At 41.9% G+C, this 14,283-nt stretch overlaps 1 protein-coding gene across 1 annotated transcript in view; it reads left to right on the top strand.

Annotated features, from left to right (window-relative positions):
• The window catches only part of CDR2 (cerebellar degeneration related protein 2), a 29,657-nt gene extending 16,445 nt beyond the window's left edge, over positions 1-13,212 (top strand). Inside the window, exons 3-5 of the mRNA XM_012464713.2 lie at positions 9,568-9,716; positions 9,975-10,139; positions 11,287-13,212. Of these exons, the coding sequence (XP_012320136.2) occupies positions 9,568-9,716; positions 9,975-10,139; positions 11,287-12,145 (1,173 nt within the window). The 3' untranslated portion in view covers positions 12,146-13,212. The remainder of the gene's footprint in view (positions 1-9,567; positions 9,717-9,974; positions 10,140-11,286) is intronic.
• Positions 13,213-14,283: the final 1,071 nt, after the last annotated feature.

The following is a 14,283-nucleotide window of genomic DNA, read 5'->3' as shown; positions in this document are numbered from 1 at the left end:
TATATTACTTTCATCAAGGGAAAGAGATTTTTCAAAAGTAACAGGAAATATTTCTTTACTGTTGTGAAAGTTGATTTTGATACTAAATTCAGAGGATTTAGGCTATAATCCTTCATTTCAGGATAATCCCAACACTGCTTACAAGCCAGATTTCCACTCCATTTCTGTGTATTTTTTTACTTGGGGTTGTTTCTGTCTTTCCCTGCATTCCAGGTTAGGATTCCATAATTGCAAATAGGTATTAATGTAATTCTGCTAACCTTTGTTTTTTAAAGGTTTGCCTCAGTTGTAAAGGTGGCCTGTTTGTAGCTTTTGTGCATAGCCAGAACCTTGTACTCATAGTTGAGGTGACAGTCTGTGCAAATTCCTAGACAGATAAATCCAAGGCATTTTGCCTTTCATACTCTTGCTATAAGTTGACATTTTTGCCTACATTTCTGCTACCCCATGATCCCCTTCCCCCACTGTTAGGCTTCAGATGTCTCCCTTTCCTGTTTACTATGACAGTCAGATTCATTGGAGGCTATGTATCAAAAAGAGAAAACCAGCATGTCAGCAGCATGTTTGTACCTTGAGGTGAGAGGTAGGAAATAAGCTAACCCATTTCCTTCTAGATTCAGGAAAAAAATGAATAGTAAGTTACGTAAGGGGTTCGACACCAGGCCTTAAAGCTCTGACTCCGTAGACCTAGATGTCTGGCCTTACCATCAGTACTTGCTTAAAGATCGCATCATTTTTCTTTAAGTTGCTGACTGATTTTGTCAGACTCTTTTGTAGGTCCCCTATAACTGATTCTCAGAGAAGTGAAGGACTTTTCTGATTAATTTTGGTTTTGTATAATAAGATTAAGCGCCTACCATGTGAAAACAAGCTCCTTGCCATTCTTTAGATTGTTGTTAAAGCCAAGTCCTCTAAGACCAAAATATCAAAGTTCTTAAATGGTTTAATTGTGTTATCACAGGTATCACAGGTTTTTATATATCAAACAAGAAGAACTTTCTATAGTTTCTTAAATGACCTTTTTGCACTTATTTGCATATTGACCCGTTTGCCAGGATGTTGGCTACAACCCTAACTTGAGCATATCTTTAAAAGAGAGCAACAACTTGGGACCCATTTAGTAGCTGGTAGAAACTGTAACTCTCTCCTTCAGATTAGCAGGGGTGATTGGTGCCATGGGAATGAATATAGAAAAATAATCTATAAATGGAGAGAGGAGGAGAGAATTCGTGGCTAATAGGCTGTTTTTCCAAGAGGCGTATAATCAAAGCTCTTCTCAAAATCTTGCCATTAAATTCCCCTTGGCATATCACAGTCTGAGTTATGACAAGCACAATAAGCTGTTGTGAAGAAAAGTCTAGCAGTTGTCACTGCCAGTATTTTTTGGTCCCTACTGTGTGTGAGGAATAGACTAGATAGAGCATTCCATTATTAGAAGACAACAATACTGGCCTGGTAAAGTGGCTCATGCCTATAATCCCAGCACTTTGGGAGGCTGAGGCAGGTGGATCTCCTGAGGTCAGGTGTTCAAGACCAGCCCAGCCAACATAGTGAAACCCAGTCTCTACTAAAAATACAAAAATTAGTCAAGCATAGTGGTGCAAGCCTGTAATCCCAGCTGCTCAGGAGGCTGAGGCAGGAGAATCACTTTAACCTGAGAGGCTGAGATCATGCCACTGCACTCCAGCCTGGGCAGCAGAGCGAGACTCCGTCTCAAAAACAAGTTGAATATTGTTATATTGTTTTGAGAGAAATCAATTTAGGGTACCTTAAGAGTGGTGCTGCTTTAGACCTGATTTAAGGTGGTCTTTTTTTTTTTTTTTTGAGACGGAGTCTCTGTTGCCCAGTGCAATGGCATGATCTTGGCTCACTGCAACTTCTGCCTCCCAGGTTCAAACAATTCTCCTGCCTCAGCCTCTCCAATAGAGTAGCTGGGATTACAGGTGCACACCACCTCACCTGGATAATTTTTGTATTGTTAGTAGAGATGGAATTTTGCCATCTTGGCTAGGCTGATCTCAAACTCCTGACCTCAGGTGATCTGCCCACCTCGGCCTCCCAGAGTGCCCAGCCAAGGGGGTTTTCTTTTTTTCTTTTTCTTTTTTTTTTGTTTGATACAGAGTCTCACTCTGTCACCCGGGCTGGAGTGCAGTGGCGTGATCTCGGTTCACTGCAACCTCTGCCTCCCAGGTTCAAGTGATTCTTCTGCCTCAGCCTCCCGAGTAGCTGGGATTACAGACACCTGCCACCATACCTGGCTGATTTTTGAGGTTTTTAAGTAGAGACAGGGTTTCACCCATCTTGGCCAGGCTTGTCTTGAGCTTCTGACCTTGTGATCTATCTGCTTTGGCCTCCCAAAGTGCTGGGATTAAGGTATGAGCCACATGACCAGCCCTACGATGGTTTTAAAAGGCTTCTGAAGAGGTTACATTTGAAATGAGGCCAGAAGGATAACTGGAGTTTGTAATCTTTCTTTGGTGCCATGGATCCCTTTGATTATCTAATGATATCTTTGATAATCCTCTTAAAATTCATTGAATTACAAAGGAAATCTGTTATGAAATACCTATCAAATACTGAAAAAAGTAAATTTGTGATATAATAATATAGCTATGTATTAACATATTTAATGACAAGATCTAGAAACTACCATGATTTCAAATAGTGATGAAAGTAAGCAGTAAATCAAGATTTCTGCAACTGTAATACAATATGAAAATATCTGTGATTTCTATCGGTGATGAATACAAATACACCTAATACTACTAGTGGTTTGTTGCCTCTGTCAAAAGACAAAATTACAACAAGTAGAGTATAAAGATCTTAATTGACTTTTATTTGAGATTCTAAAGTTGGGCAACACCTCATTCTTAGAGAATGAGGGTTTCAATGAGCTGAGCAGAGGAAGTTGGTTTTATAGACAGAAAAGCGCTGAGGAAGGCAGAAACGGAAAACAAAAAGTGGGTTGTTTCAAAGTTAATTTATCTGTAAAGGTTAAAGCAGAGGGAACTCCCTTATGCTGGCTAAAACTGGCATGTGTGGGGGTTTGGCCATTATCTCTTCTAATTTCTCAGAAGTCAGATGAACAACTTTGTTTTGGCTTGCTGACGTGGAACTTTAGCAAAAGTGACTCCATTTTGGTTTGGTTTGGTTTGTTGGGCGTAAGGCAGGGACTCAGTCCAAACCAATGGTCTCCTTTAAATTTTAACCCCTCTATTAATAATTGAAAGAAATGCCAAATTTCAATTAGAAGTTAGCAAAAATGAAGATGTAGCTTTTCAGACCCTTTAAATTCATCCAGGTTCACAGACCCTCTAAAATCTATCCATGGACCCTAGACTTAAGAACTGCTGGCTTAGGTGGAGCCAGCCAGGAGAACTGCATTCCCCCAGGATAGGGGATGGTAGAGTAAAGGCTCTAGAGGAGAGAGCCTCTTACCTTGCAGTGGGGCAACTCCAAAACTTTAAGTCAAAGATACCTTCCCTAAGTGTGAAATAAATTTTTTAAAAATCCAATAGCTAACTAATGAAGCTGGAAAAACCACTAAGAGACAATTGGGAAAATATTAATGCTAAAACATAATAGATGTTAAAGAATTATTGAGTTTTTTTCCTTTAGGAATTGTGATTAAAATGAAAAGTGCTAGAAACGTATGAAGATGTATACTTGAGTTGAGATGTCTTGGATTAGCTTTAAAATGATTTGAAGATGAGGAAAACAGGAGCTTAGAGATGAAATCAGATTGGCTATATATTGATAATTGTTGAAACTGGTTGATGGGTGCATGGGGGTTCATTAAATCATTTCTCTGCTTGTACATATGTTTGAGATTATCCACAATAGAAAGTTTTATTTTTATTTATGTATTTATTTTTGAGATGGAGTTTTGCTCTTGTTGCCCAAACTGGAGTGCAGTGGTGCGATCTCGGCTCACCGCAACCTCCACTTCCTGGGTTCAAGCGAATCTCCTGCCTCAGCCTCCCGAGTGGCTGGGATTACAGGTGTGCACCACCACGCCTGACTAATTTTGTATTTTTAGTAGAGACAGGGTTTCTCCATGTTGGTCAGGATGGTCTCAAACTCCCAACCTCAGGTGATCTGCCTGCCTTGGCCTCCCAAAGTGCTGGGATTACAGGTGTGAGCCACCGCACCCAGCCTTATTTATTTATTAGACAGAATCTTACTCTGTCACCCAGGCTGGAGTGAAATGGCACAATCTTGTCTCATTGCAACCTTTGCCTCCTGGGTTCAAGCAATTCTCATACCTCAGCTTCCCAAGTAGCTGGGACTGCAGGTGTGTACCACCACGCCAAGCCAATTTTTTTGTTTGTTTGGTTGGTTTGGTTTTTTTGTTTGTTTTGGGATGGAGTTTTGCTCTTGTTGCCCACGCTGGAGTGCAATGGCACAATCTTGGCTCACCGCAACCTCTGCCTCCTGAGTTCAATCAGTTCTCCTGCTTCAGCCTCCCAAGTAGCTGGGATTATATGCATGTGCCATCATGCCTGGCTGATATTTTTGTGTATGTATTTTTAGTAGAGGTGGAGTTTCACCATGTTGGCCAGTCTGGTTTTGAATGCCTGATCTCAAGTGATCCGCCTGCCTCTGCCTCCCAAAGCGCTGGGATCATAGGCATGAGCCACCACACCTGGCCCACAATAGAAAATTTTAAAATGCAGTGGATAATGTTAGCCATCTGTAGAAATTCAGTATTTGGGTGGACTGAGAAGTTAGGAAGGATCTCTCAAGTGAGGTTAAGTAATTTCAGGGAATTAATGATTGTAAGAACATACCAAAGTGACATGCTACGATGAAGAACGCTGATGTGGTACAGTTAAAATGTAAACTAATCTTAGTGGATAACTGCATCTAAGCTGAGCCCTAGGCAGGGAGATTGTGAGCATTAAGCTGAAGAGTTGTCATTGATCCAGTGAATGCCTGTGTCTCCTATATCCAAGAGAAACAGATACTGGTCAGGGCAAGGGACTTCCAGGATTTTCTGTGCCCAAGTTCAACATTTCTTTAAGTGTGACCTGTGGACTGCTTGTACTAGTATCACCTGGGTTTGTTGCTAAAAATGCAGAATTCTGTCTCTACTCCAGTCTCAGCCTTTTGAGGGAAAGGGACCCAGGTTTTTACACTTGAATAATAAACCTTTAAGGTGAATCTTAGCACATGTAAAGTTTGAAAACTGTAGCTTTAAATTGTCAGGCCTCTGAGTCCAAACTTGGACATTATAGCCTTGGTGACCCACACACACACCTCTGGATGGTCTCCAGGAGCCAGAAAGTCTGAAGTAACCGGATGGCCACAAAGAGAAGTGAGACAACTAGTTCCTGCCTCAACTGATTGCTCTCCCCCTGCAGCCTTCAACCATTGTTTCTGCTCAGCCTTTCGAAAATTCCCCCTCCTAGATATTAGGTTTCTCAAGACCCCCACCCCTGTAACTATGTAATTTACCCCACCCTCCCCTCTGCTTGCAACTGATAGCCCCCACCCTTATGATACCCCTACCCTTGTGACCATGCATCCCATGATGCCTTTCCCCTCCCTAAAATAGATTATCACCTTTAACCATTTGCCCCAACCTTTGTAACCAGTCCCCTTTCCTACTCCACTTGCCTGACTCCTTTCTCGGACTTGGCCTGCTTGCACCCAAGCATGAAATAAAACAGCCTTGTTGCCCACACAAAGCCTGCTTGATGGTCTGTTTACGCAAGCGAGGCACCTAACGTAAATAAAGATGACAATAGCTCCTCCTCATTGAGCAATTTTACTATCTGCCAAATCTCATGCTGAGCTCTCTACATATATTAACCTTTATGTAAATTACATATTTGCATATGTTGGGGAGGAGAAATTTTTTTCCTTAGCCTCCATGAGTGCTTAGTTGGAAAGGCCCCCTGTGACAAAAGATTAACAAGAGAAAAACAAGTTTATTAACATGAATATTTGATATATATGTGTGGGAGATACCCAGGGAATGAGTCATTCTCAAAGGTGGTTTTGAATTCCAGCTTATGTAGTATCTTCAACAAAAAATGCTAAGTTTTTAGAGAAGTGACCAGACAAAGGAGAAGGACTTTGTCTAGGGGCACAATTTGTGGGAAGGCAAATTAGTGGTGATGAAGGCCCCTTAGCAAAGCTTGTTAGTGTGGATTCCTCTTGTGCTGTCTTCTGGGCCATAAAGGTCTAAAGTCATCAGTCATTAACCTTTGTTATCCCTGGTAGAGATGGGAGGAGGCAGGAACCTTTGTCTTTATGCCAGTGATGCATGCTTTAGGGTGACATAGTCCAGTCTCTCCCACACACATATTCATCTTTACAGCCTTATGAGGTAGTTGATGAGGAGACCTCACCTTAGAAAAATGTGCTTGCTGTAGGTCACCCAGTTATAAACAGTAAAGCAAGCCCTCAAACCAGGTTCTGACTCCAAAGCCTGTGTTCTTAGCTACTGTACCACTGCCTCCTATCAGGCTCCTCTGATCCCATGTATTCCAGGACTCCCATTAATGAATCAGCCTTTCACATATCCTTTGTGGGGCAGCTATGTCCTATATAGGGGATGTGAATGTTGTCACTAGGGAGGAACTGCTCCTGTTGTATATTAATAAATTAATGTCTGGTTTATATAAGCCTTTTTAAAGGAGGTTCTGAGTCCTAAAGAGTAATTGATAATTTATACTTGATATCAAAAAGCTTGAAAAATTTCTGCAGCTATTAATGTATATATCCCTGTGATTCTAAGCCTTTTTCCATTCCCGTGGAATCTCATCAGTTCCTAAGAGACTGAACATATTTCCATCAATGACAAGAACCTACAACCTACTATGACATTGCTAGCCAGAGGGTAGGATTAAGAGTCTCCTTCTTTAGTTCTGAAAAGCTTCATCCATGAGAATTAGTGGTTGATTTCCAAAGGACCAGAAGAAGCTGGTAGGAATTGAGGTGGTGAAGAATACACACAGGCTTTTACAGACTGTGCTGTGTGCTCACCTCATTTAATTCTGCCAGTTCTACATGGTAGGTACTAACAGATTCACAACCACTTAACAATTCTGAACTCACAAAGCTCTATAAAGCAAGGTTTTTTTTCCCCCTTAAATTTGCAGCAGATTCATTTGGTAGCAGATCTTTACCTGAACTGATGTGAGGCTGTTCATAGTCTTAGTTCATACCTATTGATGCAGAAATATTAATGCTTGATAACAGGGTGATGCCTAGACCTCACAGGTGATATTATAAAGTGTCAGGTGTATGTTAAGTATCAGCATCATGTTGTCTTTCTAAAATTAAATTTTCCAAAAACACTTTTGGCCTCAAGAGTTTTAGATGAGAAAGATGAAGTTAGAGAGGTTAAGAGTTTGTTCAACCCTTTGCTGCTGAGTTATGTAAGTAGATTTGAAAACAAAGCCATATATGCTTTTTTTTTTTTTGACATAGAGTTTCACTCTTGTTGCCCAGGCTGGAGTGCAATAGCGCAATCTTGGCTCACCGCAACCTCTACCTCCTGGGTGCAAGCGGTTCTTCTGCCTCAGCTTCCCAAGTAGCTGGGATTACAGGTGCCTGTCACCACGCCTGGCTAATTTTGTATTTTTAGTAGAGACGGGGTTTCTCCATGTTGGTCAGGCTGGTCTCAAACTCCCAACCTCAGGTGATTCGCCCACCTTGGCCTCCCAAAGTGCTGGGATTACAGGTGTGAGCCACTGCGCCCAGCATACTTTTTTTAACACTTTAAATAGCAGCCTGTTGAGTGCCATTTAGCCCATTCTTTCAAAGTGTGTTAGCTGCAATTGCAAATACTTGTAGAGTTGTAGAAAAAGCCTCAAAAAGACTGTGTTGAGGGTGTTTGTTTTGTTTGAGACAGTCTTACTCTGTTGCCCAGGCTGTAGTGCAGTGGCACAATCTTGGTTCACTGCAACCTCCAACTCCCGGGTTCAAAAGATTCTTATGCCTCAGCCTCCTGAGTAGCTGGGATTACAAGCATGAACCACAGCAGCCTAATTTTTGTATTTTTAGTAGAGAAGGGGTTTTGCCATGTTGGCCAAGCTGGTCTTGAACTCCTGGCCTTAAGTGGTCTGCCCATTTCAGCCTCCCAAAGTGCTGGGATTACAGGTGTGAGCCACCATGCGTGGCCAAGAAGAGTGTTTTTAAAGTCAAGTTCTGAGTCTTTTACAATTTGATCATCAACAATGCTTCAAATCTTTTCTCTCCTCTTTCTGGTTCTGTCCAGAGAAATACTGTGAATATTTTCTTTGGAATATATATTGTGTTTTAGTGTCTTCAGGTAGAGCTGAGGAGGGGAGGGAATCAAGGTGACTTACACTGCAGCATTAAGGTTGGGATTATTCTCCTTTATCCTTGGCCATTTAGGAAGCAGTCTTAGCAGGAGCAGAATAAATCCTCTGATAAATTTCTCATGAATAAGGTGATAGCATTCTCATAAAATTAAAAATAACAGGGGTCTTTGAAGCATATTAAGCTAAAATACTTTTCTTGTCAAAGCAACATACTTTTCTTTTTTTTTGTCCAGAATGCCTTACTCAGAGAAATTGATCTTTTTTCCAAGTAAAAATCCTCCACGTTAGACTTTATTTCTGTTAAATGTGATGTTTTTGCTTAAATTTTGATCACGTTACATGCTTTTAAGGAGCTATTATGTCTCACTTTAGATTTTTCAGTTGAATATTTTATGCATGGTATATGCTTTGGAAAATTAGCCTCACGATGCACTGGGGTATTGATGAGCATTAGGGGGGCTAAGCATATAAAGGATAGCCTGTGCTCATTTCTTATGAAGACAGGGAGTTTAATTTCTTCTTTTCTTAAAATAAACGTGGTATTGTGGTATAATAAAAATTAGTATTTGGTCTTTGTCCTTGGCATAGAGCTTCTAAAACCCTTGGAATTTCCTGATAGAATGAGTTCTGGTCACCAGAGGAACCAACCACCTGATTTAGAGGGGTTAGATATGTCAGTCCCAGCCCCACAACCTCTGGATAGAGGGAAGTGTTGGAGATTGAGTTCAGCTACTAATGGCCAATAATTGAATCAATCATGCTGATGTGAGAAGGCCTGGAGAAAACCGAAATGGGTCTAAGGGAGCTTCTGAGCTGGGGAACACATGGTGGTGCTGGGAGGGCAGTGGGCCCAAAGACGGAGACTGTATGCCAGCTTCCACCCTGACAATAGTTGGTATAGAGAATTGGTGTTGGAATAGCAGGTAACTTTTGTTTTTTTTCTTGTGAGATGGAATTTGCACTCTTGTTGCCCAGGCTGGAGTGCAATGGCACAATCTCGGCTCATTGCAACCTCTGCCTCCCAGGTTCAAGCAATTCTCCTGCCTCAGCCTCTGAAGTAGCTGGAATTACAGGCATGCGCCACCATGCCCAGCTAATTTTTATATTTTTAGTAGAGATGTGGTTTCACCATATTGGTCAGGCTGGTCAGGTGACCCACCTGCCTCAGCCTCCCAAAGTGCGGGGATTACAGGGTGAGCCACCACGCCCGGCCAAGGAACAGCAGGTATCTTACCTGTTTGTGTCACCTGGCCCTGATCTTCTCTTACAGTATCTGACCAAGCAGGTAGAGCTTCTGCGGCAGATGAACGAACAACATGCAAAGGTTTATGAACAATTAGACGTCACAGCAAGGGAACTGGAAGAAACAAATCAGAAGCTAGTTGCTGACAGCAAGGCCTCACAGCAAAAGATTCTGAGGTAAATTTTCTAGAATCTTTCAAGGAAGGCCTAGGGGGAAGTTCTTTAGTATAAACTAGAATAGAACATGGCTGCAGTGGGTTTGGGTCAATATGGGATAAGGTTTAATTTAATTCTTTTTGGAGAATGGAGATTAAATAGACATCCTTTCCAATTAAGAAAGCCCTGTGTGAGTGGCTTGTACCTAATCTCTCCTCAACTGCTTTTGCCCTTGATTGAATATGACAAGCAGCAGTGGCTTTTGTCTGTTCCTCACAGCCTGACTGAAACGATTGAATGCCTGCAAACCAACATTGATCACCTCCAGAGCCAAGTGGAGGAGCTGAAGTCATCTGGCCAAGGGATGAGGAGCCAGGGCAAGCGTGACCAGGAAAAAGCTGCACCCAGCTTCGCATGTCTGAAGGAGCTATATGACCTCCGCCAGTAAGAGCCTGCCTTACCCTGGAGTTACAGCAGGGACTGTCTCATGTCAACACATTCTGAATTCCAGTAGATTGAAAATACCATTTGAAGAAACATCACTTAGCTATTAAGCTACCACTGGTTTGAACGAAAACACTTAAACATATAAATTATAGAGTTCTTGGATATTAGTAATTCTCATTTTGAAAGTCTTAGAGCACTTATTTCAGTGCTTTTAATGTGTTAAATCATAGTTTAAGATGAATTTCTTCTGATAGACTATAGATTTGAGAGTTGTTTTACATTAGAGTGAAGAAAAATAGAAATTTTGGTGAAACAAACATTCAAACGAACAGGAGGTTTTTTGCCTTTATAAATTCGAGTTACAAGTCTGAATCTTTAAGAAGTATTTATGGAACACCTGTTGTATGGCAAGCTGTATGCCAGACCTGAGGGATGGTGAGCAAAATAGAGTTCCTACCCCTGTGATCCTTCAGTCTAACGGAATAGCAGATAAGCAAATAAAAACACAAATAAATAGTCATACAAGCTGCCTCAGACTGAGCAGGAGAAACCAGGTGGTTCATTTGGTGGGACTCAACCTTGGCTGCTGTATATCAGATCACCTGTGGAGTTTTTCAGACTGCAGATACCAACACATTCCCTCAAGCCTAAATCAGAATTTCTAGGTGAGGGTAAAAAGCTGCCCAGGCAATTCCAATGAACCTCCCTGGTTAAAAATCACCACAGCAACAGTGATTTGTTGTAGTGATTCAACCGTAATTATATATTTTGAATCATTCGGAGAGCCTTCAGAAACCCTCAAGCCAGGTAGCAGACAAACCAGGTTGGAATCCGTGGGTAGGGACCCAGGCACCAGTACTTTTTAAGGCTCCCCATGTGAGGTCATTGTCATACTGCCGTTCTTTGGGAATGGATGTTCTCTAGTACTTTTAACATTAAATATTAGTTGCAAAAATTAACTTTGCCTTCATGTGCTTATTTACCAGCCTCACACAATTCCATTTTAGCCACTGCTACAGTGTGGCTAAAAATCAGTCACTGTCACAGCTCTTCAAATGTATTTAGTTGAAAAAAGTCACCAGTCTTCCTTGCTTCATTCTTGGTGGACCTGTGTAATATATTCTTTGAATATTTTTTTCCCTAGACACTTTGTGTATGATCATGTGTTCGCTGAAAAGATCACTTCCTTGCAAAGTCAGCCAAGCCCTGATGAAGAAGAAAATGAGCACTTGAAAAAAACAGTGACAATGTTGCAGGCCCAGCTGAGCCTGGAGCGGCAGAAGCGGGTGACTATGGAGGAGGAATATGGGCTCGTGTTAAAGGAGAACAATGAACTGGAGCAGCAGCTGGGAGCCACAGGTGCCTATCGAGCACGGGCGCTGGAACTGGAGGCCGAGGTGGCAGAGATGCGACAGATGTTGCAGTCAGAGCATCCATTTGTGAATGGGGTTGAGAAGCTGGTGCCAGACTCTCTGTTTGTTCCTTTCAAAGAGCCCAGCCAGAGCCTACTGGAAGAGATGTTTCTAACCGTGCCGGAACCACATAGAAAGCCTCTCAAGCGCAGCAGCAGTGAGACGATCTTAAGTAGCTTGGCAGGGAGTGACATCGTGAAGGGCCACGAGGAGACCTGCATCAGGAGGGCCAAGGCTGTGAAGCAGAGGGGCATTTCCCTTCTGCACGAAGTGGACACGCAGTACAGCGCCCTGAAGGTGAAGTACGAAGAGCTGCTGAAGAAGTGCCAACAGGAACAGGACTCCCTGTCACACAAGGCTGTGCAGACCTCCCGGGCTCCGGCCAAGGACCTGACTGGAGTGAATGTCCAGTCTGAGCCTGTCACCAGTGGTTGGGAACTGGCCTCTGTCAACCCAGAACCCCTCAGTTCCCCCACAACACCTCCAGAATACAAAGCGTTGTTTAAGGAGATCTTTAGTTGCATCAAGAAAACTAAGCAGGAAATAGATGAGCAGAGAACAAAATACCGATCACTCTCCTCTCATTCTTAATTGAACCTCTAGCTCTACTACTAATTTGCCTATTGCCTATCACGTCTCTCTCCCATTCAGACAAGTGTTTGTACACTCCAAAACCTGATGTTGCTCATGATATTTGCCTCATTGCTTTGCTTATTTAGCAAATGCATCCATTGCCTCATTGCTTTGCTTATTTAGCAAATGCATACAATGAGGAAAGGAGGTGGCTACTGATCAGTTCTCTGATCCACTTCCATTTAAGCTCCCTAGGAAATCCTATGACAAACCGGCCTCTGGCTAGTGCACTGATTAAACTTCAGTTCTTGAAAAGGACCAGTGGAGGGAAGAGCTATACTTACATAGAAGTAGGCCTGGAAGTTACTACAGTATGAGGTAAAGGGCCAAGTTGGAACAAAGCTAAGGCAATTCCTATTGTTTCCTTGGGCAAAACGATATAAAGTCAGAGAGCTGTCAAACTCAAATATCTTTTGCAAACACTCTGAATACTGTGAATTCATTAAGAAGAATGTTTGAGAGAAAGCAGGGGTCTAATCCAAAAGAAATGTCATTAACAAATACTCCAAGTCCTTGAGTTTTGTTATGTCTGAACTAGTTGAACTGTGACTGACAGGTAATCTTAATATAGCCAAATCTAACTGAATACCAAAATGAGCTGGCAAATTTTGGTTTGATTCAAGTTAGCTTGTTAGCATACGCCCTAGAGGGCCTCTGTGCTGCATTCAAATGTTTTTACTCAAAGCTCTAGCCTTTAGGATAGGTGAATATGTAAATATTTATCACTTTTTCAAATGCAAACTAAAGGGGAAAGATCAAACCCCTTCCCCTTCTACCTATTTTCTGAGCTGACTGACTTGCCAGCCACAAGCTGCTCTTGCAGAGTTCTTACCATTCCTGTAATTGTCTTGACTTGTTGAAGAAATTCCTGTCTACTGCTTTATTAAGCAGTATTGGTGTTCTGACTGTGGAAACATACTTATCTTCTCACTTGTATGCTTTTAATTTAAAACTATTTAAGAACTGAGGTTCTGATTATTGTATATATTTTTCTAAAAACCAAATAAAGCTACCTATGAAAATGAGCAGATCTACTGTGTCTTACTTTCAGTATATGCCATTTCACTCTTAATTCTTAAATTCTTAAAACTGTTCAATTTTTTTCTTCTGACAAATATCGCTAGGAAGATTTACAGTGATTTTTTTTCCTATTTTAAATAGAGTCCTTGGGTTTGTATAACTTATTAGCACAAATTCTGCTCATATTACTAAATGTTCATTAAAACTACTCTGGCCGGGCGCGGTGGCTCAAGCCTGTAATCCCAGCACTTTGGGAGGCCGAGGCGGGTGGATCACGAGGTCGAGAGATCGAGACCATCCTGGTCAACATTGTGAAACCCCGTCTCTATTAATACAAAAAAATTAGCTGGACACGGTGGCGCGTGCCTGTAATCCCAGCTACTCAGGAGGATGAGGCAGGAGAATTGCCTGAACCCAGGAGGCAGAGGTTGCGGTGAGCCGAGATCGCGCCATTGCACTCCAGCCTGGGTAACAAGAGCGAGACTCCGTCTCAAAAAAAAAAAAAAAAAAAAAAAAACTACTCTGGACAAACATTTTCAAATTTATATACTCAATTTTCACTATTTCAGAAATGTCAGACTTGGTTCTGAATTGATAGCATTTGACTGATTCTCAAAACATTTGATCAACCATAGCAAAGAAACTGTAATACTCAAACATTAAAATGGGCATTGAATCCACATTACTTTTGCTTTTGGGTTAAGTTTTTAAAAACAGGTAAAACGTCTTTTTAAATTTTTACTTTGTAAAGCAGCGGTACCCAATTTTTTGGCACCAGGGACTGGTTTTGTGGAACAGTTTCTTCCACAGACCCAAGATAACAGGTGATGGTTTCAGGATGAAACTGTTCCACCTCAGATCATCAGGCATCAGTTATCATAAAGAGTGCACAACCTAGATTCCTCGCATTTATAGTTCACAATAGAGTTTGGGCTCCCTGTGAGGATCTAATGCCACTGCTGAGCTGACAGGAGGGGGAGCTCAAGCGGAAATGGGAGTGTTGGGGAGCAGCTGTAAAAGCAGCTGAAGCTTCACTCTGACCTGCTGCTCACCACCTGTTGCACAGCCTGGTTCCA

Source organism: Aotus nancymaae, unplaced genomic scaffold, assembly GCF_030222135.1.
Source record: "Aotus nancymaae isolate 86718 unplaced genomic scaffold, 86718_ANA_hifiasm-v0.15.2.pri h1tg000049l, whole genome shotgun sequence".
Taxonomy (NCBI): Eukaryota; Metazoa; Chordata; class Mammalia; order Primates; family Aotidae; genus Aotus; species Aotus nancymaae.
The sequence above is the reverse complement of the archived record's forward strand: the minus strand, read 5'-3'. Positions and strand labels throughout refer to the sequence as shown.